The 25,067-nt window shown below is 45.8% G+C and overlaps 2 protein-coding genes across 2 annotated transcripts in view; both read left to right on the plus strand.

The window, feature by feature from the left end:
- Positions 1-10,476, plus strand: part of BLMH (bleomycin hydrolase) — a 33,182-nt gene extending 22,706 nt beyond the window's left edge. Inside the window, exons 11-12 of the mRNA XM_060685578.2 lie at positions 2,593-2,662; positions 9,259-10,476. Coding sequence (XP_060541561.2) covers positions 2,593-2,662; positions 9,259-9,410 — 222 coding nt within the window. The 3' untranslated portion in view covers positions 9,411-10,476. The remainder of the gene's footprint in view (positions 1-2,592; positions 2,663-9,258) is intronic.
- Positions 10,477-16,880: 6,404 nt separating this feature from the next.
- Positions 16,881-25,067, plus strand: part of SLC6A4 (solute carrier family 6 member 4) — a 50,956-nt gene continuing 42,769 nt past the window's right edge. Inside the window, exon 1 of the mRNA XM_087890352.1 lies at positions 16,881-17,209. The gene's annotated coding sequence lies outside the window, so the exon portion shown is untranslated. The remainder of the gene's footprint in view (positions 17,210-25,067) is intronic.

A 25,067-nucleotide genomic window follows, 5' to 3' on the forward strand; every position in this document is an offset into this window, starting at 1 on the left:
TCCTGAGCCAGCCATGTTGGCTGGCTCAGGAATTCTGGGAGTTGAAGTCCACAAGTCATAAAAGGGCCATCATTCTCCACTCCTGACCTATAGACCTTCTCTATGATCTGTCTCAAACCTGGTCCTTCAAGACTTCCAGTTGTTGACCCGTCGTCACTGTAGCTGAGTCCATTCTCCTTGCTCCTGGTTGTCTTCTTGCCTTCCCTTCCACCTTTCCCACCATGATGGACTTCTCAAAGGAGCTGCTCTTTGCGTTGATTGTTCTATCAAGTCAGTTTGGCAACCACAAAAATAGACCTTCTCCAGGTTGAGATGGGTCCAACCTGGTTTTCCAATGGTGTCCCCATCGCCACTAGAACTTAAGTTCACCCGTTAAAGTGGTGATGAGCCCACCATAGGAAGTCTTGAAGGACCAGGTATGGGACAAACCATCATGCAGAAGGTCTATCCAGGTGGTCCCTGAGAGTCAAAACTTGATAGAACATAATCAGTCGGTCAGTGAAAGACCCAAATCCTTTGAGAAGCCCATCATGGTGGAAAAGAAGGAAGAGAAGACCAGGGGTCTCCAAACTTGGCTACTTGATGACTTTGTGGACTTCCAGCAGCCAGAATTCCTCAGCCAGTCAAGAAATCAAAGTTGGAGACCCCTGGAGAAGAGGACATGCTGGCTGGGGAATTCTGGGAGTTGAAGTCCACAAATCATAAAGTTGTCAAGCTTGGAGAACCCTGGAGAAGAAGACATGCTGGTTGGGGGATTCTGGGAGTTGAAGTCCACAAATCATAAAGTTGTTAAGCTTGGAGAACCCTGGAGAAGAAGACATGCTGGCTGAGGAATTCTGGGAGTTGAAGTCCACAAATCATAAAGTTGTCAAGCTTGGAGAACCCTGGAGAAGAAGACATGCTGGCTGAGGAATTCTGGGAATTGAAGTCCACAAATCATAAAGTTGTTAAGCTTGGAGACCCCTGGAGAAGAAGACATGCTGGCTGAGGAATTCTGGGAGTTGAAGTCCACAAATCATAAAGTTGTCAAGCTTGGAGAACCCTGGAGAAGAAGACATGCTGGCTGAGGAATTCTGGGAGTTGAAGTCCACAAATCATAAAGTTGTCAAGCTTGGAGACCCCTGGAGAAGAAGACATGCTGGCTGAGGAATTCTGGGAGCTGAAGTCCACAAATCATAAAGTTGTCAAGCTTGGAGACCCCTGGAGAAGAAGACATGCTGGCTGAGGAATTCTGGGAGTTGAAGTCCACAAATCATAAAGTTGTCAAGTTTGGAGACCCCTGGAGAAGAAGACATGCTGGCTGAGGAATTCTGGGAGTTGAAGTCCACAAATCATAAAGTTGTCAAGTTTGGAGACCCCTGGAGAAGAGGACATGCTGGCTGAGGAATTCTGGGAGTTGAAGTCCACAAATCATAAAGTTGTCAAGCTTGGAGACCCCTGGAGAAGAAGACATGCTGGCTGAGGAATTCTGGGAGTTGAAGTCCACAAATCATAAAGTTGTCAAGTTTGGAGACCCCTGGAGAAGAGGACATGCTGGCTGAGGAATTCTGGGAGTTGAAGTCCACAAATCATAAAGTTGTCAAGTTTGGAGACCCCTGGAGAAGAAGACATGCTGGCTGGGGAATTCTGGGAATTGAAGTCCACAAGTCATCAAGGTTGGGCCTCTCTGTTCTGGCAGCATCAAAACTGTGTCCCTCTAGCCTAAAACATGATGTTGGGAATTATTTAATGGGGGTGGTCTCATCCCCCTCACCCCTGGGAACACTGCCTAGTGGTTAGCCCCCTTACCAAGCACATCAGTTCTCTTCCCTTGGAGCATTTCAGAATTCCCCCTCGGGCACCACTGCTTCATCCTGACCAACAATCCTGTTGCGGTTGTTTTTATGTTTTGCAACGATGCGGCTCATATATAAATATTCCTCCCCGGCATTTAGCAGTTGCAAAACCAGGATGGCAGGAAGAGAAATTGGAAGAGCAGCAATAGTTGACAGCCAAATTAAAACCAGGAATGCTGGGCTGGCGGGGAGCTTGTTTGTCGTAGCAGCCGGTTGTCCAAGTTTATGAAGCGTTCTTGACTTCGGGACGCCAAAGTAACAAAACAGGAAATTTTGCAAAAACTGTGTTCGTTTTGGGGACATTTCCGTCAAAACTGCTAGACTTATAACAGTTTGTTTAGTGACCAAAGTTACAAAGGCATTTTAAAAAAGTGACTTACGACCGTTTTTCCACACTTACAACGTGTGTTGCAGCCTCTCCACGGGGATCAAAATTTGGATGCTTGGCAAATGACTCGTATTTATGACCGTCGCAGTATCCCGGGGTCACCTGATTCCCCTTTTGCAACCTTCTGACAAGCAAACCCTTGTTACTAACTTATCAGCTGCCGCTATTCACTTAAAAATGTGGGAAGAAAGGTCCTAAAACGGGGCAAAATTCACTAAAAAAATTTGTCTCAGTTAACAACAGAAATTTCGAGCTCCATTGTGGCCGTAAATCGAGGAATACCTGTCCCGTTTTGGTCATTTTCAATCCCAAGGAAGAGCGGTGTTACAGTCGTGGTTTTTCTCACCGCCTGCGATTCTCCTTTTCTAGGAAGAACCGGACGAGGGCTACGAGAAGTGGCGCGTGGAGAATTCGTGGGGTGAAGACCGTGGGAATAAAGGTACGGCATCCCTGATGAAATATTTAATTATTTTAAACTGTTTTTAAATTTTGTATGTCCTGTTTTTTACTTTGGCTGTTCACCGCCCTGAGTCCTATTTGGAGAAGGGCGGTATAGAAATGGAAACAAATAAATAAAATAAATAAATAAAGGGGGAGGTGAAGAGGGAGGGGGTTCTATCAGGGCTGAGCCAAGGGGAGGGTAACACTTCCCCATGCGAGAAATCTGCTTTCTCCCACCCACTCCTCAAATTACCTGCAAGAGTGTCTGTCTGTCTGTCTCTCTCTCATTTGCCTATCATCTGCTTATTGTCTGTCTGTCTGTCTAGATCAGGGGTCAGCAACCCGCAGCTCTGGAGCCGCATGTGGCTCTTTCATCCCTGTGCTGCGGCTCCCTGTTGTTGGTCGGCTCCACAATTGATAGGGCTTTTGGTTAGGACAGGTAGAGGAAAAAGAATGCCGCGCTAGGAGGAGACTCTATGGTGCAGGAACCGGATTTTTGGTTGGCTCTAGAATTGAACGGGGGCTTCTGGTTAGGACCTTTGTGGCTCTTTGAGTCTTTAAGGTTGCCGACCCCTGGCCTAGATAGATAGATTAGATAGATAGATGGATAGATGGATAGGATGGATGGATGGATGGATGGATGATAGATAGATGGATGGATGATAGATAGAAAGATAGATAGATAGATAGATAGATAGATAGATAGATAGATAGATAGATAGATAGATAGATAGATAGATAGAATGAATGAATGAATGAATGAATGAATGAATGAATGAATGAATGAATGAATGAATGAATGAATGACTGTCTAAAGCCTTAGTAAGGCCACACCTAGAGTACTGCATCCGGTTTTGGTCGCCACACTATAGAAAAGATGTTGAGACTCTAGAAAGAGTGCAGAGAAGAGCAACCAGGATGATGAGGGGACTGGAGGCTAAAACCTACGATGAACGGTTGCAGGAACTGGGCCTGTCTAGTTTGATGAAAAGAAGGACCAGGGGAGACAGGAGAGCATCTTCCAATATTTGAGGGGCTGCCCCAGAGAGGAGGAGGGGGGTCAAGCTATTCTCCAAAGCAAAAGGAAGGAAGGAAGGAAGGAAGGAGGGAGGGAGGGAGGGAAGGAAGGTGGAAGGGAGGGAAAGAAAGAGAGAGAGAGAGAGAGAAAGAAAGAAAAGGAAAGAAAGAAAGACATCTGAATGAACCATAGATGGACAGAAGACATGGCTAGTCTGGTGAAGAGAAGGACCAGGGGAGACAGGAGAGCATCTTCCAGTATTTGAGGGGCTGCCACAGAGTGGAGGAAGGGGGTCAGGCTATTTTCCAAGGACAAGGAACAATGGTTGGAAACTGAACAAGGAGAGATTCAACCTAGAAATAAGGAGGAATTTTCTGACAGTGAAGAACAATCAACGGACGGAGTAGAAGTTGCCTTCGGAAGTTGTGGGAGCTTCATCCCTGGAGGCCTTCAAGAAGAGACTGGACTGCCCTCTGTCAGAAACAGTGTAGGGTCTCCTGCTTGGGCGGGGGGTTGGACTAGATGACCTACAAGGTCCCTTCCAATTCTTCTATTCTATTCTATTCTATTCTCATTGTATTTTATTCTACTCTTCTATATTCTGTACTTCTATTCTATTCTATTCTATTCTATTCTATTCTATTCTATTCTATTCTATTATTCTATTCTATTCTATTCTATTATTCTATTCTATTCTATTCTATTCTATTCTCATTGTATTTTATTCTACTCTTCTATATTCTGTACTTCTATTCTATTCTATTCTATTCTATTCTATTATTCTATTCTATTCTATTCTATTCTATTCTATTATTCTATTCTATTCTATTCTATTCTACTCTACTCTACTCTATTCTTCTCTTCTATTTTATTCTATTCCTATGCTTGTTCTGTTCTGTTCTGTTCTATTCTATTCTATTCCATTCCATTCCATTCCATTCCTTCACAGGGGGCCATTTCAAGCTTTCAGGATTTAAACACAGCAAAGCCCCTCTGATTATAGATAGTCCTCAATTTACAACAATTCATTTAGTGACCATTCAAAGGTACAGCGGCATTGAAAAAAGTGACTTACAACCGTTTTCACACTTACGACCGTTGCAGCGTCCCCACGGGGATCAAAGTTCGGACGCTTTGGCAACTGACTCACATTTATGACGGTCGCAGCGTCCCGGGGTCTCGTGATCCCCTTTTGCGACCTTCTACCAGCAAAGTCAACGGGGAAGGCCATATTCACTTAACAACCGCATGACTGACTTCCCAGCTGCAGTGATTCACTTAACAACGGGGGCAAGAAAGGCCATAAAATGGGACAATACTCACTTAACGAATGTCTTGCTTAACAGTAGACATTTGGGGGTTCAATTGCGGTCGTAACTCGAGGACTACCCGTGTAGGCGTTCCTGTGGATTTGCCTTCTCCAGAGGCTTGGAGCTTGGAGCGACCTACTTTGCAAAAATCCCCCTGTTCCCGTAGAAGAAATTTGCAAGACCCTTTGGCAAAAAGCACATTTTTTAAACAACGACCTACTTTTTTATTAAAAGGCGCCAGCTGCCGGGACCTGCAGCTCCATCGGATGAAGGGAGCTGTGGAAGACGAAAGCTGACGCCGTTTAATCGAACCTTTTGGCTGGGAAAACGGGCTCTCTTTACAGTCATGGCCAAAATTGTGGAAACCTTTTGGGAAAAGTTATATTTTTGAGGTTTGATGGCTAATAACACCATTTTTTTTGACAGTTTCAAGAGAATCCTATTCCACTGCTGGAATGGCCTGGGAAGAGCCCAGACCTTCTTAACCCAATGGAAAATCTAGGGAGCTGACTAAAGAAACTGGTTAGTCAGAAGCCACCTAGCAATAAAACCCAGTTAATAGAAGCCATCATTCCATCTTGGCTTCACATGATAACAGCTGCAGAACTAAAAGACTTGGTTCCCTCCATGGGAAGACGTTGTAAGGCCGTCATTCATGCTAAAGGTGACCCAACGAAGGATTAACTGACATGGGGATCATTTTTGTATATCTCGTTTTTTCTACATGTTTCACTTTTCTTCTTTCTACTGTAACTGCTATTCTAATAGCAAATCCTTCCTAAAAGTGATTGCATTACATTCTTGATTAAATTATCTTTCCAATGATATATAATTTTATGGTACTACTGCCAAAAAAAGAAGTGGTGTTATTAGCTAGTTTTAGAAAATATACTTTTCCCAAAAGGTTTCCACAATTTTGGCCGTTAACTGTAGCTTGCAAAATCCTCAGGAACCCAAAAACACAACAAGGAGGACAAAATGTAGCCCCCAAATAATAACAAAAGAATTAAATCCTAGACAGGTAACTGTTGACTTACAACAGTTTGTATAGTGACTGTTTAAAGTTGCCAGGTCCCTGAAAAACGACCGTTTTTCACTCCTGTGACTGTTGCAGCATCCCCCATTGGTCACGTGATTTCACAAATGACTCACATTTATGACAGTTTAAGAGTCTCGGGGATCACCTGACAAGCAAAGTTCCTTTTTAACAGCCGTGTTACTAACTTAACATCTGCAGTGATTCACTTAACAACTGGGGCAGGAAAGGCCATAAAAATGGGACAATACTCAGTTAACAAATGTCTTGCTTTAGCAATAGACATTTGGGGTTCAGTTGCAGTCGTAAGTCGAGGACTTACCTGTATTGGGCTCAGTTGAGATTGTAAGTTGCAAGAGCCTGTAGTACAGTGGACTAAAGCACTGTTATTAACATGTGCTGCTTGCAATTACTGCAAGTTCGAATCTCCCCAGGCTCAAGGTTGACTCAGCCTTCCATCCTTTCAAAGGTAGGTGAAATGAGGACCCTCCGGAGAAGGGCAGCATATAATTTAAAGCAAAAAAAAAAAAGTTGAGGACTTACCTCTATTGGGCTGAATTGCAGTCATAAGTTGAGGACTTACCTGTATTGGACTCACTTATAGTTGTAAGTCAAGGACTTACCTTACGGTCGTACATTGAGGACTTACCTGTATTGGGCTCAATTGCGATCGTAAGTCGAGAACTACCTGTATTGGACTCTTACAGTCATAAATCAAGGACCTACCTGTATTGGACTCATTTATGGTCGTACGTCGAGGACTTACCTGTACTGGGCCCAATTGCAGTCGTAAGTCGAGGACTACCTGTAGCAAAGTTCCGTTTGGAAGCGGAGTCTGGCTGGGATTCAGAGACTGACGTCAAACCTCTAAGGCGGGGGGGCGGGATGGAGAGCGAGAAGTTAGGGAGGAAGTCAGAACCCATTCTTGGGGTCTCGCCCCACCTTTCCTGCCAAGCCTCCCCCCCCCCCATTCCCAAGTTGGGGGGGAGGGAGGGGCTCCTTCTGGCCGCCCTGACCTCTCCCCCCACGTCAGAGGGCATTGTTCCCACCGCAAAGGGACTTCCTCCGATACGCAGGAATTTCCTCAGCCCCCGAGGTTATCAAATCTGCTTTTTCTTGAGTTTTGTTTCCAAAAAACACTCCCTGAAATCTCCGTGTTCCCTGTACATTTTGTCCTGGGTTGTTTTTTTTTTTTCTCAAAGCGAGAGAAAGTGCAAAGGCCAGATTTTGCATCGTGGGGCTGAATCCTCAGTTTCCCCTTTTCCTGGCCGTCAGCACACCTTGAAATCACACTCACACAATCAGCTGGCCTGGCTTTAAGAGGGGTGGGCTTCCACTCCCAGAATCCCCCAGCCAGACTTCCACTCCCAGAATTCCCCAGTCAGCATGATTTAAGAGGGATGGACTTCCACTCCCAGAATCCCCCAGTCAGCCTGCTTTAAGAGGGGTGGGCTTCCACTCCCAGAATTCCCCATCCAGCCATGTTTTAAGAGGGGTGGGCTTCCACTCCCAGAATTCCCCAGCTTCCATGCTTTGAGATGGGTGGACTTCCACTCCCAGAATCCCCCAGCCAGCATGCTTTAAGAGGGGAGGATTTCCACTCCCAGAATCCCCCAGTCAGCCTGCTTTAAGAGGGGTGGGCTTCCACTCCCAGAATTCCCCATCCAGCCATGTTTTAAGAGGGGTGGGCTTCCACTCCCAGAATTCCCCAGCTTCCATGCTTTGAGATGGGTGGACTTCCACTCCCACAATCCCCCAGTCAGCCTGCTTTAAGAGGGGAGGATTTCCACTCCCAGAATCCCCCAGTCAGCCTGCTTTAAGAGGGGAGGACTTCCACTCCCAGAATTATCCAGCCAGCATGATTTAAAAGGGGTGGACTTCCTCTCCCAGAATCCCCCAGTCAGCATGATTTAAGATGAGTGGACTTAAACTCCCAGAATTCCCCAGCCAGCTATGCTTTAAAAGGGGTGGACTTCCTCTCCCAGAATCCCCCAGCTGGCATACTGTGTCCACCCCTCTGAAAGGCTGGGGAATTCTGGGACTTGAAGTCCACAAGTCTTGAAGTTGCCAAGGTTGGACATCCCTGTGTTAGACAAATCTTTGATTGGCGGTCATCAAACGACTGAACATCTCCAGACCTTCAGAGTCTCTTAAGTTCTCCTCTCCATCTCCTCCTTCCGTGACGGTGGTTTTGTAAGCGATGATTCAGTGGATGCGACTTGCCTGGACTGGATCTTGGCAGAAGTGGGCTTGTCCACCGGGAAGTGGGCTGGGGAGGCCAGTGAAGCGCAGTGAAGCACAATTCCTCTGAACAAAATGTGGGCCTGTGTGTGTGTATGTCAGAGGTGGGTCTCAGCAGGTTCTGACCAGTTCTGGAGAACCGGTAGCAGAAATTTTGAGTAGTTCGGAGAACCGGTAGTAAAAATTCTGACTGGCCCCGCCCCCATCTATTCTCTGCCTCCCGAGTCCCAGCTGATCGGGAGGAAATGGGGATTTTGCAGTAACCTTCCCCTGCAGTGAGGTGGGAATGGAGATTTTGCAGTATCTTTCCACTGGAGTAGGATGGGAATGGAGATTTTACAGTATCCTTCTGGAGTGGGGAGGAAATGGGGATTTTGCAGTATCCTTCCCCTGCAGTGAGGTGGGAATGGAGATTTTGCAGTATCTTTCCACTGGAGTAGGATGGGAATGGAGATTTTACAGTATCCTTCTGGAGTGGGGAGGAAATGGGGATTTTGCAGTATCCTTTCCCTGCAGTGAGGTGGGAATGGAGATTTTACAGTATCTTTCCACTGGAGTAGGATGGGAATGGAGATTTTGCAGTATCCTTCCCCCTGGAGTGGGGTGGGAATGGAGATTTTGCAGTATCCTTCCCCTGCAGTGGGGTGGGAATGGAGATTTTGCAGTATCCTTCCCCTAGAATCAGGTGGGAATGGAGATTTTGCAGTATCCTTCCCCTGGATTGAGGAGGGAATGGAGATTTTGCAGTATCCTTCCCCCTGGAGAGGGGTGGGAATGGAGATTTTGCAGTATCCTTCCCCCTGGAGAGGGGTGGGAATGGAGATTTTACAGTATCCTTCCCCCCTGGAGAGAAGTGGGAATGGAGATTTTACAGTATCCTTCCTGGAGAGGGGTGGGAATGGGGATTTTGCAGCAACCTTCCCCTGGACTGCGGTCGCAGCCTAGTGGTTACAGCTACCTGACTCTCCCTCCCCTGTTCCCCCTTGTAGGTTACCTGCTGATGACGGACGACTGGTTCTCGGAGTTCGTGTACGAAGTGGTCATCGACCGCAAACACGTCCCAGAGGAGGTCCTGGACGTGCTGCAGCAGGAGCCCTTTTGCCTGCCCGCCTGGGATCCCATGGGGGCTCTGGCCCACTGAGCAGTCGGGAGAAGGAGGGGACAACCCCCCCTCTCCTTCTGGGTCAACTCCAAGCCGGCGGGAGCCCCGGAGCGGGGGGGGGGGACGGGGTCTGCAGCCCGGGATGGATGGGAGGACCGACTTCCCAGCTAGAGGTGCTAACATTCACACATACCACCACCACCCCCACCACCCTTCAGAAGGCGCCGTCCACCTCTGGCCGGGTGTGTGTGTGGGGTGGGGGGGTCGTCTCCTTGCATCGGCGTTTCTGCTTTTCATTGTAACACGGTGCCCCCTTCTTTTTTTCTTTCTTTCTTTTTTTTTTTAAATGGCTTTTTAAACTCATCTTAACGCACTCATTCTAAAACGGGGAAGGGGTTCTTTTGAACGAGCTGTATTCAAAAAGAAAAAAAAAACATGGAAGATTTTAGTAGGACTCTTTCTAAACCGGAAATGGAGGGTTTTGCACCGTCGAATCGAGATGCACCATTCTGGGGGGGGGGAGAGGATGGATCCCCCCACCCTTGGGGGTCCTTGCCCTGCTGCCTCGTCGGAGGATAAGAGATTCGGGGCGATGTGGGTCTCTTATCCTGTCATTTCTACCTGTCCCCATCTTTTTCAGGCTGGTTTTTCGACAACCTGGCTGGCCGATTTCCTTTACTGAATTCTATTCAAAGCAAAAAAAATAATAATAATAATATAAGGAAAATATATCTTAACGTTCATAATGGCCTCCGGACCGATAACTGGACAGTCCGCGATGCGTCTTACCTGAGGGCACCACGTTTGAGAAAGATAGTTTTCTTTTTTTCTTTTTCTTTTGCTCAACAGGATTCCAGTTGGTGGGATCTCCTTTTGGTGGGATCTCCCTTTGGCGAGATCTCCCCTTCCCCACGGGGAAGGCAGAGCGAACAATTGTTATAAAAACAGGCCGGCCAAGACCTCCCCCCCTTCCCTCCCCCCCCCCCCAGTGAAAGGGAAGCATTGCAAAATAATAATAAATAAATAAATAAACCGCATTTCCTATGTCCTCAACAACTCTTATGGTGCTATGAAGTATTTTAATTAAAACACTTGCCTGAATTGACGTTTTTGGTCTCCTGGTTTGATCTTAGGGACTAGCGCCTTGCAAAGGAAGATGGAAACGGCCTATGAATGAGATTGCATTGGATTAATTCGAAGGAATAAAAACAGTTTTGTTTTTTTTGTTTTTTTTTTGCTGGTCCAATATCCATAAAAAGGTTGTGCAGCAATTTAGGGCAGGTCACAGGTAGTCCTCAACTTACAACCACTCGTTTAGTGACCAAAGTTATAACGGCACCGGAAAAAAGGTGACTTACGTCGGTTTTTCACACTTATGACCATTGCAGCCTCCCCATGGTCATGTGATCGAAGTTCAAACACTTGGCAACTGATTCATATTATGACGGACACAGTGTACCGGGATTATGTGTACCTTCTAACAAAGTCAATGGGGGAAGCTGGACTCACTTAACGACAATCACAGTCTCCTGATTGGACCAAAGTCCCCCGGTTGGTTTTCATGGCTAAGGCAGGACTCGAACTCGCAATCTCCTGGTCATTGGTTGAAATTCACCCAACCAGCTTCTACGCCTAAGGCGGGACTAGAACTCACGGTCTCCTTGCGATTGGCCCAGAATCACCCAGCTGGCTTTCAGTGGCTAAGGCGGGACTAGAACTAATCGTCTCCTGGTGATTGGCTGAAAGTCACCCAACCGGCTTCTATGCCTAAGGCGGGACTAGAAAGTTCTGAATTAGCCGCAGGGAGACCCGAGTTCCAATCTACCCTCCAGGCTCCACCAGGAAATTCGAGCTGAGCTCTCTCTCTCTCTCTCTCTCTCTCTCTCTCTCTCTCTCCCTCCCTCTCTCCCCTCTCTCTCCCTCCCTCCCCCTCTCTCTCTCCCTCCCTCCCTCCCTCTCTCTCCCTCCCTCCCTCCCTCCCTCTCTCTCTCTCTCTCTCCCTCCCTCCCTCCCTCTTTCTCTCTCCCTCCCTCCCTCCCTCTCCCTCTCTCTCTCCCTCCCTCCCTCCCTCTTTCTCTCTCCCTCCCTCCCTCCCTCTCCCTCTCTCCCTCCCTCCCTCCCTCCCCCTCTCTCTCTCTCTCTCTCTCTCTCTCCCTCCCTCCCTCCCTCCCTCTCTCTCCCTCCCTCCCTCCCTCCCTCTTTCTCTCTCCCTCCCTCTCCCTCTCTCCCTCCCTCCCTCCCTCTCTCTCCCTCCCTCCCTCCCTCCCTCCCTCTCTCTCTCTCTCTCTCTCTCATGAGAGGCAGAAAATGATAAATAAATAGTTTTGCAGCCTCCGCATTTTTTTTTAATTCCTTCCCTGATGGTTTTGCAGGCGGCATCGGCTTTGATCTGCAAGCCTCACAGGCGTTTTTTTCTTTTTCTTTGCCCCAGAATCCAAAGCAGGAGTCTAAGCCTCCCCCAATTAAAAAATTGTGCATCTTACAGAATTACAGAATAATTGGAAGTTGGAAGGGACCCTCGAGGTCTTCTAGTCCAACCCCCTGCTCAAGAAGGAGACCCTATACAATTTCAGACAAATGGCGGTCCGATCTCTCCTTAAAAACCTCCAGTGTTGGAGCATTCACAGCTTCTGGTGGCAAGCAGTTCCACTGGTTAATTGTTCTCACTGTCACTGCTTAGTTCCAGGTTGCTTCTTTCCTTGATTAATTTCCATCCATTGCCCTTCCTTCCTCCTCCTCCTCCTCCTCCCTCCCATCCATCCATCCATCCATCCATCGAATAATAGAATAAGAGAGTTGGAAGGGACCTTGGAGGTCTTCTAGTCCAACCCCCTGCTCAAGAAGGAGACCTTATACCCTTTCAGACAAATGGTGGTGGTACAATCTCTTCTTAAAAACCTCCAGTGTTGGAGCATTCACAGCTTCTGGTGGCAAGCAGTTCCACTGGTTAATTGTCCTCACTGTCAGGAAGTTTCCCCTTAGTTCCAGGTTGCTTCTCTCCTTGATTAGTTTCCATCCATTGCCCTTCCTTCCTTCCTCCTCCTCCTCCTCCTCCCTCCCATCCATCCATCCATCCATCGAATAATAGAATCAGAGAGTTGGAAGGGACCTTGGAGGTCTTCTAGTCCAGCCCTCTGCACAAGCAGGAGACCTTATACCCTTTCAGACAAATGGCTGCCCAGTCTCTTCTTAAAAACCTCCAGTGATGAAACACCCACAACTTCTGGTGGCAAGCAGTTCCACTGGTTAATTGTCCTCCCTGTTAGGAAGTTTCTCCTTAATTCCAGGTTGCTTCTCTCCTTGATGGAGTTTCCATCCGTTGCTTCTTCTCCTGCCTTCTGGTGCTTTGGAGAATAAATTGACCCCCAACTCTTCTTTGGGGGCAGCCCCTCAAATATTGGAAGATGCTATTGTATCTCCCCCCTCCCCAAAGTCCTTCTTTTCTCTTGACTAGCCAAACCCAGGTCCTGCAACCGTTCTTCATATGTTTTAGTTTTTCACACTTACGACCGTTCACGTGATCAAAATTCAGAGGCTTGACCGCTGACTCAGATTTACGACGGTGGCAGTGTCCCAGGGTCCTCCTGGCCAGCAAAGTCCATGGGGAAGCTGGATTCACTCAACAACCCTGTGACTCACTTAACGACTGCAGGGATTCACTTAACAGCCGTGGCCAGAAGGGTCGTAAAACGGAGCCAAGTTCACTTAGTCAACGTCTCGCTCAGCAACGGAAGCATTGAGTTCAATTGTCGTAAGTCGAAGATTACTTGTACACAGTACCAAGAGTGGCCTACAGAGGGCAGCAGTGGCTCCTTTAGGGAGGGGCCGTGAAAGTGTCAGGGATGGAGCTGGGGAAGGATGGGGTTGGGGGGGGGGTCTTGGAGATAATTCCCCCCCCCTCCTCACCATTATTATTTGCATTATTATTTTTTTACTTTTTTGGACCTTTTTAAAATATTATTTGGCATTATTTTTACAAATAAATTGTAATATAAATTGGAATATAAATTGCATAAATAAATAAATAAGGCAGTGAATCTATCCACCGCACCTTCCCCCTCTTACAGGTAGTCCTCGACTTAACAACCGTTCATTTAGTGACCAAAGTTACAACGGCACTGAAAAAAGCGACTTAGGACCGTTTTTCACACTTACGGCCGTTGCAGCATCCCCCCCCCAAGGTCATGTGATCCCAATTCAGAGGCTGACTCGTATTTATGACCGTTGGGGTGTCCCGGAGTGATGTGATCCCCTTTTGCGACCTCCTGACAAGGTCCCTGGGGAAGCCGGATTCACTTAGTGACAAACGGCTGCGATGGTTCACTTAATGACGGTGGCAGGAAAAGTCATAAAATGGGACAAAACTCACTGAAGCGCTGTCTCGCCTCGCGAGGGAACTTTTGGGCTCCATTCTGGTCATGAGGACTAGCTGCATTATTACAAATAAGCCAAGGTGGCGAATGCACACAATACTCCTTCCTCCTCCTCCTTTCCTCACAACAACCCTGTGAGGTGGGCTGGGCTACGAGACAGAGAGAGACAGAGAGGGATTGGGCCTTTCCCTTCCCTTTCTTTCCAACCGCTCCCTCTCCTTGCTGGCCCTGCCCAGGAACAGCCCAGGCTTTTCGAGGATTGGGGGGTGGCAAGTGAAAGCAGCCCCCTCCCACAAGAGGACGCCCTGCATCCTCTTGCCTTTCTGGGCACCCCAAGATGGCTCTGCCCTTCGAGCAGGAGGTGGAAAGCTGCTTCCAGCACAGAGGACAACTACCCTTCAATTCCAGTGGTTAAGGGGGGGGGGTTTCTGTGCCCGAAGTTTGTCCTCCATGAGTGTGCAAAAGGGGAGGGGTCTTCTGTGCCCCAAGATCTTGCCCTGAGTGTGCAAAAGGGGAGGGGTCTTGTACATTCCAATCCCATCTCCCATTAGTGTGCAAAAGGGGAGGGGTCGTGAGCCCCAAGCCCCTCATGAGTGTGCAAAAGGGGAGGAGTCTTTATGTCCCAATCCCATCCCCCCATGAGTGTGCAAAGGGGAGGGGTCTTCTGTGCCCCAAGACCTTCCCCTAAGTGTGCAAAAGGGGAGGGGTCTTGTACATCCCAATCCCATCTCCCATTAGTGTGCAAAGGGAAGGGGTCTTGTGTGCCCCAAGCCCCCCCATGAGTGTGCAAAAGAGGAGGGGTCGTGGGCCCTAAGCCCCTCATGAGTGCAAAAGGGGGAGGAGTCTTTATGTCCCAATCCTATCCCACCATGAGTGTGCAAAAGGGGAGGAGTCTTGTGGGCCCCAAGACCTTCCCCCATAGGGGTGCAACTCATGTGATTAAAATGCAGACGTTTATCTCGTATTTACGACAGTTGAGTGTCCCGGGGGTCACGCGATCCCCTTCATACGACCTGACAACCGGAATTCACTTAACAACCGTGTGGTTAACTTAACGACTGCGGCGCTCCACTTAACAACCGTGGCAAGAAAGGTCGTAAAATGGGGCAAAACTCACTTAACGACTATCTCACTTAGCAACGGAAATTTGGGGCTCAGTTATATTCTTACCTGTATAATACAATCTGGTATAATAAAAAACATATACCGGTAGTCCTCGACTTACAACAGTCCCTTCAGTGACCGCTCAACGTTACAAGAACACTGAAAAAAGTGACTTATGCCCATTTTTCACACTTACGACCGTCCCCCATGGTCATGAGATCAAAATTCAGCCGTTTGGCAACGGACTCATATTTATGACGGTCGCAAGATCCCCTTTTGCGACCTTCGGACAAGCAACGGGGAAGCCAGATTCACTTAACAACCGTGTGACTAACTTAACGACTGTGGGGATTCACTTAACAACGGTGGCAAGAAAGCTCATCAAAGGAGGGGGAGGAAACTCACCTAACCTAACTTCAGAAGTTGTGGGAGCTTCATCCCTGGAGGCTTTGAAGAAGAGACTGGACTGCCATCTGTCAGAAACGGTGTAGGGTCCCCTGCTTGGGGGTGGTGGTGGGGGGGTTGGACTAGATGACCTCCGAGGTCCCTTCCAACTCTGTTAATCTGTATCTCTAACCACTGCCTCGTTTAGCAGTGTTGGGCTCCATTGTGATCTTAAGTCCAGAGCTACCTGTCTAAAAACCATTTTGTATAGTATCAATTCTACAAATAATATACAAAAGAATATTATTGAGAGCATGCTATAAATCCTGCCTCAGTTTCTCCCCTCGACACGTAAGGAACCTTGCTTTAGTTTCTGACTTGGGACGCATTTTATGAGTTGGGGGGGAAAGTAACCGTAACAGAGTTGTAAGGGACCTTGAAGGTCATCTAGCTCAACCCCGCTGCTCAGGCAGGAGACTTATACTTGGGTTTCGAACCGCCGAACTGTCGACCTTGCTGATCGACAAGCTCTAGCGTCTTATTTATTTATTAATGATTTCTTTATTAATGAGATTTATATGCCACCCTATCTCCAGCCGGACTCAGGGCGGCTCACAACAGTTAAGCAACATCTTAATAAAAAGTTAAAAAATAAAATCCAGATCTCATAATTTAACAGCTAAAAGTACAATTAAGACTGACAAGTTAAAATTAATGTAGAATTCAAACCCCATCAGTCTTAGCCACTGAGCCACTAGCCAAGTATGCATTTATTTTATTTATTTATTTTATTTTATTTTCAGACTTCTATACCGCCCTTCTCCTTTCGGACTCAGGGCGGTGAACAGCCAAAGTAAAACATTTGTACACCAAAGTTAAAATAGATTTAAAACAATTAAATAAAGTTTGGCCCATAATTTAAAACATTTCAATTCAAAAACCTTGCAATTCAATTTTTAAAAACCCACCATAAAATATATAAAATTGTGTTTGTGTGTGTGTGTGTGTGTATACATACATACATATATCTATATCTATATATCTATATCTATATCTATATCTATCTATCTATCTATCTATCTATCTATCTATCTATCTATCTATATATGTCTTTTTCTTTTTCGTAGGCTTTTATGTGCATATTCTTTCTAGCCAGGTTTTACCTACGTAAACTAAGTTGTTCTACAACTTTCACAGAACCAGGGCTGTAGAACAACTTAGTTTACGTAGGTAAAACCTGGCTAGAAAGAATATGCATATATATATATATATATATTTTTCTTACTTCTTCGTAGGGTTTATGTGTGTTTTTCTTCTAGCCAGGTTTTCCCTACGTAACCAAAGTTTTTCTGTAGGGAAAACCTGGCTAGAAGAAAAACACACACATATATATATATATATATTAAACTCGTGTTTTTCCCCCTCCCACGTTTATCTGCCTTAAAGCAAATGGGGGGGGGAGAAGGGGGGCTGCGTGCACGTGTGGTGGGAAAGAGTCTGGAGCCCCCAAGTGGGTTCCCCCTTCTCCATGAGGACTAGAAGCTCCGCCGGCAGCTCCCAACCCCCCGATCTCCTCCTTGCCTCCCGACCGCCCCCTCCCCATCAAGCCCAGCCCCAGCCCAACCCATCCTCGGCAGCTGATCCCTCCGGGCGCTTTGGAGATCTGGTGTCTCCTTCAATGGATTCACCACCTCCGGGCGGAGAGCCGCAGCCGCGATCCCGGGGGAAGCCGAAACTTTGCTAGGAGACTTTCCCGGGAAAGACGGGAGCGAAGGCAAGCAAGAAAGAAAGGAAGAAAGAAAAGAAGAAGAGAAGAACGCCAGAAAGGAAGACTAGAGAGCTTGGAGAGCTTTTGAACTCCGGACCATGTGAGAACCGGCTGCAGAATTCCTCCTGCCTTCTGCTTGTGCCCAAAATGTCTAGATTGGGGTGAAACCGACTCAACAAGATTTTGCAAAGAAGCTCTTGCTACTACAGGTAATTTTTAATTTCATGCAATTAGCTTCTTTCTCTCTCTCTCTCTCTCTTTTAAATCCATTTTATTATCCTGGATGCAAAACTAGAGGTAGAGCAAAGATTTGTGGTTTTTTTTTTCCCCCATGCCATGCTGAGGTTTTGCTTTCTCTCTGTTGCCTAACTTCAAGGCAAGGCACGGATGAGTGTTACACCATGTAGTAGTCCCACACAGGCTTGCTTTAATTCGGCCGGAGAGGGTCTCCTAGGTGTACAACGGGGAGACAGATCCTCTCCCGGCACCGCCTCCCTCTCTAAATAAAAATAAAAATAAAATCAAAGTTCTCTTGTAGAGAGTTGGGCTTTGAACTTCTTTCTTTCAAAGCTTTTTCTCCTTCCTTCTTTTCTTTCTTTCTTCCTTCCTTCCTTCCTTCCCTCCGTTCTTCCTTCCTTCCTTCCTTTCTCCTTCCTTCCTTCCTCCCTCCTTTCTTTCTTCCTTCCTTCCTTCCTTCCTTCTTCCTTCCTTCCCTCCCTCTCTCTCTCCCTCCCTCCCTCCCTTCTTTCTTTCTTTCTTTCTTCCTTCCTTCCTTTCTTTCTTCTTCCTCCTTCCTTCCTTCCCTCCCTCCCTCCCTCCCTTCTTTCTTTCTTTGTTTCTTCCTTCCTTTCTTTCTTTCTTCCTTCCTTCCTTCCTTCCCTCCCTTCTTTCTTTTTCTTTCTTTCTTTCTTTCTTCCTTCTTCCTTCCTTCCTCCTTTCTTTCTTTCTTTCTTTCTTCCTTCTTCCTTCCTTCCTTTCTTTCTTCCTTCTTCCTTCTTTCCTTCCTTCCCTCCCTCCCTCCCTCCCTCCTTTCTTTCTTTCTTTCTTTCTTTCTTTCTTTCTTTCTGCCTTCCTTTCTTTCTTCCTTCCTTCTTCCTTCCTTCCTCCTTTCTTCCTCCTTCCTTCCTTCCTTCCTTCCTTCCTTCCTTCCTTCCTTTTCTTGGTCCCTCCACGCTTCCCGCTTCTCCCTTCTGGAGGATGAGGAATTGGATCCTTCAGTGTGTTTGCACAATGTTTGACAAAGAGGGTGCAACAAATTTATTTAGCTCTTTCTTTTTTATATATATATTTTAAAAAGTTTTTTATTTTATAAACAAACAATACATAATCAATCATTATAGCTTCTGAACACATCTTTTAAATCTTCTTTTTACTCCTCCAATATTTATCATATCTTAATATTGTCATTCCCTTTATTATAAATTTATTTCGCTCTTTCTGCCGCAGGTCAAAATTTGGGTTTTTAAGGGAGCAGGGAAGAGGTTTTGAGTGGGACCTAAAATCTGGCTGAATCGTAGGATAAACGATTGAGGGAGCTAGGTGTGTCACACCTACTGAAGAGAAGGCTTGGGGGGGCATGAGAGCATCTTCCAGTATTTGAGGGGCTGCCCCAAAGAAGAGGGAGTCCACTTATTTTCCAAAGCACCCGAAGGCAGGACAAGAAGCAACGGATAGAAAAACTAATCAAGGAAAGAAGCAACTTAGAACTAAGGAGAAATTTCCTATCAGTGTTATCCTGTATTCTGTTGCATCTGGACCGCAAATATTGCCGCTAAATTGTAATTTGTCTTAAAGCAGCACCAGGGAAAAATGTATGACAATACGAGGATAGCGTGAACCCAAAAGAAGAGAATATTTTCTCTTCCTCACCAAACGCTCGCTGAGTTTGGTGGTTTTCTTGCAAACGTTTCATGACCCAACTAGGGAACATCATCAGTGCTAGAAGGGAGTGGGGTTTGCAAATTGGGAACAGGACAAAATGAAAAGAAAAATGGAAACCCATCAAGGAGAAAACCAACCTAGAATTAAGGAGAGACATTCCTGACGATGAGAACAATTAACCAGTGGAACAGCTTGCCACCAGAACTTGTGGGTGCTGCTCCATCACTGGAAGTTTTTAAGAAAAGAGTGGACAGTCATTTGTCTGAAATGATATAGGCTCTCCTGCTTGAACAGGGCTGGACTAGAAGACCTCGAAGGTCCCTTCCAGTCCTAGGAATCTATATTCTGTGTGTGGGTTGTAACACAACCACCCTTTAATAGAGCTACATAAAAAGAACGTGTGACATCAATTTTAGGACTGAGAATTTCTCTTCCACAGTATTTTGGCCTTTTTTCCCTTCAAGAGATGAGGGTGAATTTCCTACCCAGCTGATGCAAGATGCCCTCACTCAAATTTCCTCTTTAAGAGGAGTGACGCTTAGTGAGCAGTTGCCAAGAAAAGGAAGCTCATATTTTTCAAAAGGGAAGTAGAGTTTGGGATGCTGAAGGGAGTTTTGGGTGTGTAAAGATAGACTGATTTTTTTTCCATTTTCCCAGCCCTCGCTTGAATTTTTTTGAATGATGTGGCTTGAAATATGATGAATAAAACTCGAATTTAAGAAGGGAAATGGTGTAGATTTAGGGAGGGGGGGAATCCACAAAGAAAGAAGGACCGCAAGTGACATGATAGCATCTTCCAATATTTGAGAGGCTGCCACAAAGAAGATTTGGGGGTCCACCTCTTCTCCAAAGCACCTGAGGAGAGGACAAGAAGCAACGGAGGGAAACAAATTAAGGAGAGAAGCAACCTAGAACTAAGGAGGAATTTCCTGACAGTGAGGACAATTAACCAGTGGAACAGCTTGCCACCAGAAGTTGTGCATGCTCCATCACTGGCGGTTTTTAAGAAGAGGCTGGACAGCCATTTCTCTGAAATGGTATAGGGTCTCCTATTTGAGCAGGGGGTTGGACTAGAAGACCTCCAAGGTCCCTTCCGACTGTGTCATTGTGTAATTCTGTAAAAAAATCCAGTGTCTCTGCTGATTTGTTTTGTGCTGGAGGAAAAACTCCTCACGACCCCAGAAAAATGACATACCGTAGGTGAGTTGTTTCTTCTTTTCCCCCCCAAATTTTATTGAAGTTTATTATAATATAAAATAGTTTAGTTTAGATTTATATACCGCCCTACTCCCGAAGGACTCAGGGCGGTGAACAGACACAAAATAAAATACATAAATACAAAAGTTAAAAGACATAATTAAAACCAGATTAAATAATTTAGCCCGAGACAATTAAAAAATCCCAATAATTTAAAACAGATTAAAATTTTGATTTAAAAGAATTTTAAAACAGGGGAGAAAATTAGGCCAGGCCGGCTTGCTGGAATAGGAGAATCTTAAGAGCACGGCGGAAAGTGCGTAGATACAATACAAATGGAAACGAGGATAATCTGGGAATAAGGGAAGGAAAAGAAGGAAAAGCCCAGAAATTGAAAATTTATTAACCATCTCCACTTCCTCACCATTTATGTACAGTGGTATGTATTTACCATTTTTAGGGATTAGGGGTGGGGAATTTTTGGTGGGTGGGATTGAGTCTGGGGATTGTCATGTGTGTTGGGCTTGGTCTCTGGGTGTTGTGTGAATTTCGTTGTTTGGGTATACTGTGTATATACGTACAATGACAATAAACTTTATATATATATATATATTTTACGTGGGAGAAGACCCGAATAACCAAAGACCTACATACAAACACCCGCAAAAACCTGAGAAAACATACACACACACACACACACACACACACACATATAAGGGGGGTGCAAAGTAAGAGGGGGGAAAATAGCAGTGACTTCCAACTTTTTTTCGGTGCAGAAGAATACAAAATACACTAGCCCTGATGATGTTTGGCCTTGGTGGTGCAGCAGACTAAAGTGCTGTTAAGTAGCACCAGCTGCCTGCAATTACTGCAAGTTCAAATCTTACCAGGCTCAAGGTGGACTCAGCCTTCCATCCTTCCGAGGGAGGTAAAATGAGGACCCGGATTGTGGGGGCAATAAGCTGACTTTGTATAAAAAAGAACACCGCTTATGGGGGGCCCAAAAAGCCCTTCTAAGCAGGTATATACAAAAGTATGAAGGCTATTGCTTAACGCATCGTAAGCCGCCCTGAGTCTCCGGAGAAGGGCGGCATATAAATCGAACCAATAAATAAATAAACAATAAATAAATAAATGTTACCTAGTTGGGTAATGAAATGTCTGCAAGAAAACCACCAAGCTGAGAGAGCACCAAGGACTTCACAGTCCTCTTCCTCCTCATCCTCCTCCTCTTCCTCCCTTCTAGCACTGATAATGTTACCTAGTTGGGTAACGAAACGTCTGCCAAAAAAAAACCCAGGCTGAGAGAGCACCAAGGACCTCACAGTTCAACCCTGAGCTACAAATATTCTCCTTTTATTGATAGAAAATGCAATTACAATCTCAACTTTTTGGTTTACATATTTTGTAAGCATGAGCCGTTTATATAACAAATTAATAGAATCATCAAAAATCAAAGTTTCTTTTTTTTAATGGTTGTTTTGAGTCCAGAAGTGGTTTCCAAGTAGAAACAAAACAGGATAAATTCTTTTCTTTAATTAAAGCAGTTAGAACATAGAATAATAACGGGGTTAGAAGGGACCTTGGAGGTCTTCTAGTCCAACCTCATGCTTAGGCAGGAGACCCTATACCATTCCAGATAAATGCTTGTCCATTCTCTTCTTGAAAACCTTAACTGTTGGAGCACCCACGACTTCTGGTGGCAAGCAGTTCCACTGATTAATTGTACTCATTGTTAGGAAGTTTCTCCTTATTTCTAGGTTGCTGCTCTCCTTGAGTAGTTTCCATCCGTTGCTTCTTGGAGCATCCACAAATTAATTCATCTCTTCAAGGTCCTATCTGTAGAAGATATTTCTCTTGCAGTTGGCTTGATGTTTGGAATAAACTATCATGGTTTGAGAGGACAGGAGGCAACCTGGCTTAAAATGCGGTGAGGGCAGATAAGAACATTCTTATCTGTTTCGGTTTTTCAGATAACTCCTAAAAAAGGGAATTTTACGAGACAAGCAAAGGTGGACACTTCTGTTATCTCTTTAGAAATAGATGTTGTAAAATGGATCTTAAATCAAGAAATGGCTTCTTTGACCCGCTAGTTTCTCCTGCACAGGACGGAGGGGTGGAATTCGTAACCTAGAAGAATAGAATAGAATAGAATGGAATAGGATAGAATAGAATAGAATAGAATAGAATAGAATAGAATAGAATAGAATAGAATAGAATAGAATAGAATAGAATAGAATGATGGATGGATGGGATGGGATGGGATGGAAGGGAATGCAATGCAATACAATACAATACAGGAATGGAGTGGAATAGAATAGAATGGAATAGGATAGAATAGAATAGAATAGAATAGAATAGAATAGAATAGAATAGAATAGAATAGAAAATATGGAATGGAATGGATGGAAGGGAAGGGAATACAATACAATACAGGAGTGGAGTGGAATGAAATAGAATAGAAAAGAAAAGAAAAGAGAAAAGAAGAAAAGAAAAGAAAAGAAAAAAAGAAAAGAAAAGAAAAAAGAAAAGAAAAGAAAAAGAAATGAAAATATGGAATGGATGGGATGGAAGGGAATAGATACAATACAATACAGGAATGGAGTGGAGTAGAGTAGAATAAACAGAATTGGAAGGGAGCTTGGAGGATTGGACCAATTGGATCCCACCATTAGCTCCAGCCAATTCTGTAACAACAAATGCATTTATTTATTTATTTATTTGGGTTTTTTTTTTTGTTTTGCATTTCTGAAAGAGATTGTGGAGGCCTGATATCTCTCGCGCTGAGCCCAGTCGGAGCCTCAGGAAAGAGCTTTGTCCAGACAGGGCTGGAATTTCCACCCATCCGAAAAGAATGCAATCCACAATCATTAGAAAAAACAAGAATGATCCTAAGTAGCGCCAACTCATGGAAAAGCTCACGGGGGTGGGGGGGTGGGGAGGAGAATGAAGGTTTGTGGGTTTGTGTGTTTTGGGACAAGCAACTTCACCGCATGTTTTCAAAGCTGAGAAATTGCAACTCCCTGGTGGTTGTTTTTTTTTAAAAAAAAATTGGCAGTGAGGGCATAAAGTGAGCCAAGTTTACAAAGAAAAAGAAAATGGTTAAAGACACTGCAGAAAATTGCTCCCCTATTGCTGTGCGTTTGCAGTGAGTGTGTTTGCGTGTGTGTTTGTGTTGGGGCAGGAAACAGGCAAGAGGCATTAGCAAATGTTTATAAGGCATATTCGGGTGATTTCATCCTTAACACAACACAGAGAACCGCAAACTCAGCTCACCACAACTGAGCCTCGGTTATTGTGAGAACTTCAAGGTTGTGCTTGAACAAAGCTTGGATAAGACGTATGAGTGAGTTGTGGGAACACACAGTCCCTTCGACACTAGCTCGGAGATGTAGAAGCTTGGCAGCGTGAAGACGTGAGAATCCCAGAATTCCCCAGCCAGCTTAGTTTAGGATCATTTTTCACTCCAGATGTTTAGACTGAATTTGGCACCTTTGTTCACCTATCAAGCCTTTCCCTAGGACCCAGGATAAGCAGATGTGATTGGCAAATGATGTTGGATGGTGTTAAAAGATTTCGTCGCAGGATGGAGGCTTCTGCCGGTGTTTGAGACAAAGCAATGGGCTTCTTTTTCAATAAATTAATCCCTAAAAATATCAGCCTTTCTCAGTCTGGCAATTGAAGATGGGTGGACTTCCACTCCCAGAATCCCCCAGTCAGCCTGCTTTAAGAGGGGTGGGCTTCCACTCCCAGAATTCCCCAGCCAGCCTGCTTTAAGAGGGGTGGGCTTCCACTCCCAGAATCCCCCAGCCAGCCTGCTTTAAGAGGGGTGGGCTTCCACTCCCAGAATCCCCCAGCCAGCCTGCTTTAAGAGGGGTGGGCTTCCACTCCCAGAATCCCCCAGCCAGCCTGCTTTAAGAGGGGTGGGCTTCCACTCCCAGAATCCCCCAGCCAGCCTGCTTTAAGAGGGGTGGGCTTCCACTCCCAGAATCCCCCAGCCAGCCTGCTTTAAGAGGGGTGGGCTTCCACTCCCAGAATCCCCCAGCCAGCCTGCTTTAAGAGGGGTGGGCTTCCACTCCCATAATTCCCCAGCCAGAATGCTTTAAGAGGGGTGGACTTCCACTCCCAGAATCCCCCATCTAGCAATTCCTGAATGCTGACTGGGGAATTCTGGGAGTCGAAGTCCATCTGGTTTAAAGTTGCCAAAATTGAGAAACTTGGCTGTAATGGTAAGATTTGGAAACGGTTGGGAAGGGATTTCTTTTTTTTTTTTTTTAACTGTCAATACAGCTCTAGGAATTCCGAGTGGTCTCCCATCCCAACCAGGCCCGATCCTGCTTAGCTTTGGTGCATTCAGCCAAACATATCCAGGTCCACGAGCCCCTCACCCCAAATTCTCCACCCAACACGAACTATCAAACTTTTTCCTTGGAAGCTATGAATGCCCAGATTCTGTCCGGCTTGACCCCCTGAGACGTCCATTGGCCCCTCGGCCTGAGCAGAGAAGAGCAGTACAGGTAGGCCATTCCTGTCCACGGAGGATCGTTTTTTTTTCACCAGCGCGTCTAGCGTCCCCGGGTGCAGTGGGGAGGAATGCGTGGCAGCCCATATGTGCAAGACGAGGGCTCGTCTTGGCACAAGCCAAGTGGATCAGTTCTTACGCCACGTTCCCGTACCTGCTCGGGGGTGTAAAGTCCGTCACGCTGCATAAAAAATCAGGGCCGGCTGAAGATCTGGCACGAGTCGGTTTCTGATTTGTGCCTAGGAGGTCCATGCCATAAAAAGTGCCAGCCTTGGGCAGATGTTGGTTGATGATTAGCCAATTACATCTGTGCCAGGTTTAACAAGCCAGTTTCGGGGGGAGACTCCCTCCTCGGCTCTTCCTGGGGAGCTCCGGATTTAAGACAGGATTAAATTTCCCATCTCTTTACAGCTGCCAGGCAGGGCGGATTTCGGAGGGGGGGATTGGAGATCCAGCCATTAAACCGA

Source organism: Pantherophis guttatus, chromosome 1 (assembly GCF_059756535.1).
Source record: "Pantherophis guttatus breed Tessera chromosome 1, ASM5975653v1, whole genome shotgun sequence".
NCBI lineage: Eukaryota > Metazoa > Chordata > Lepidosauria > Squamata > Colubridae > Pantherophis > Pantherophis guttatus.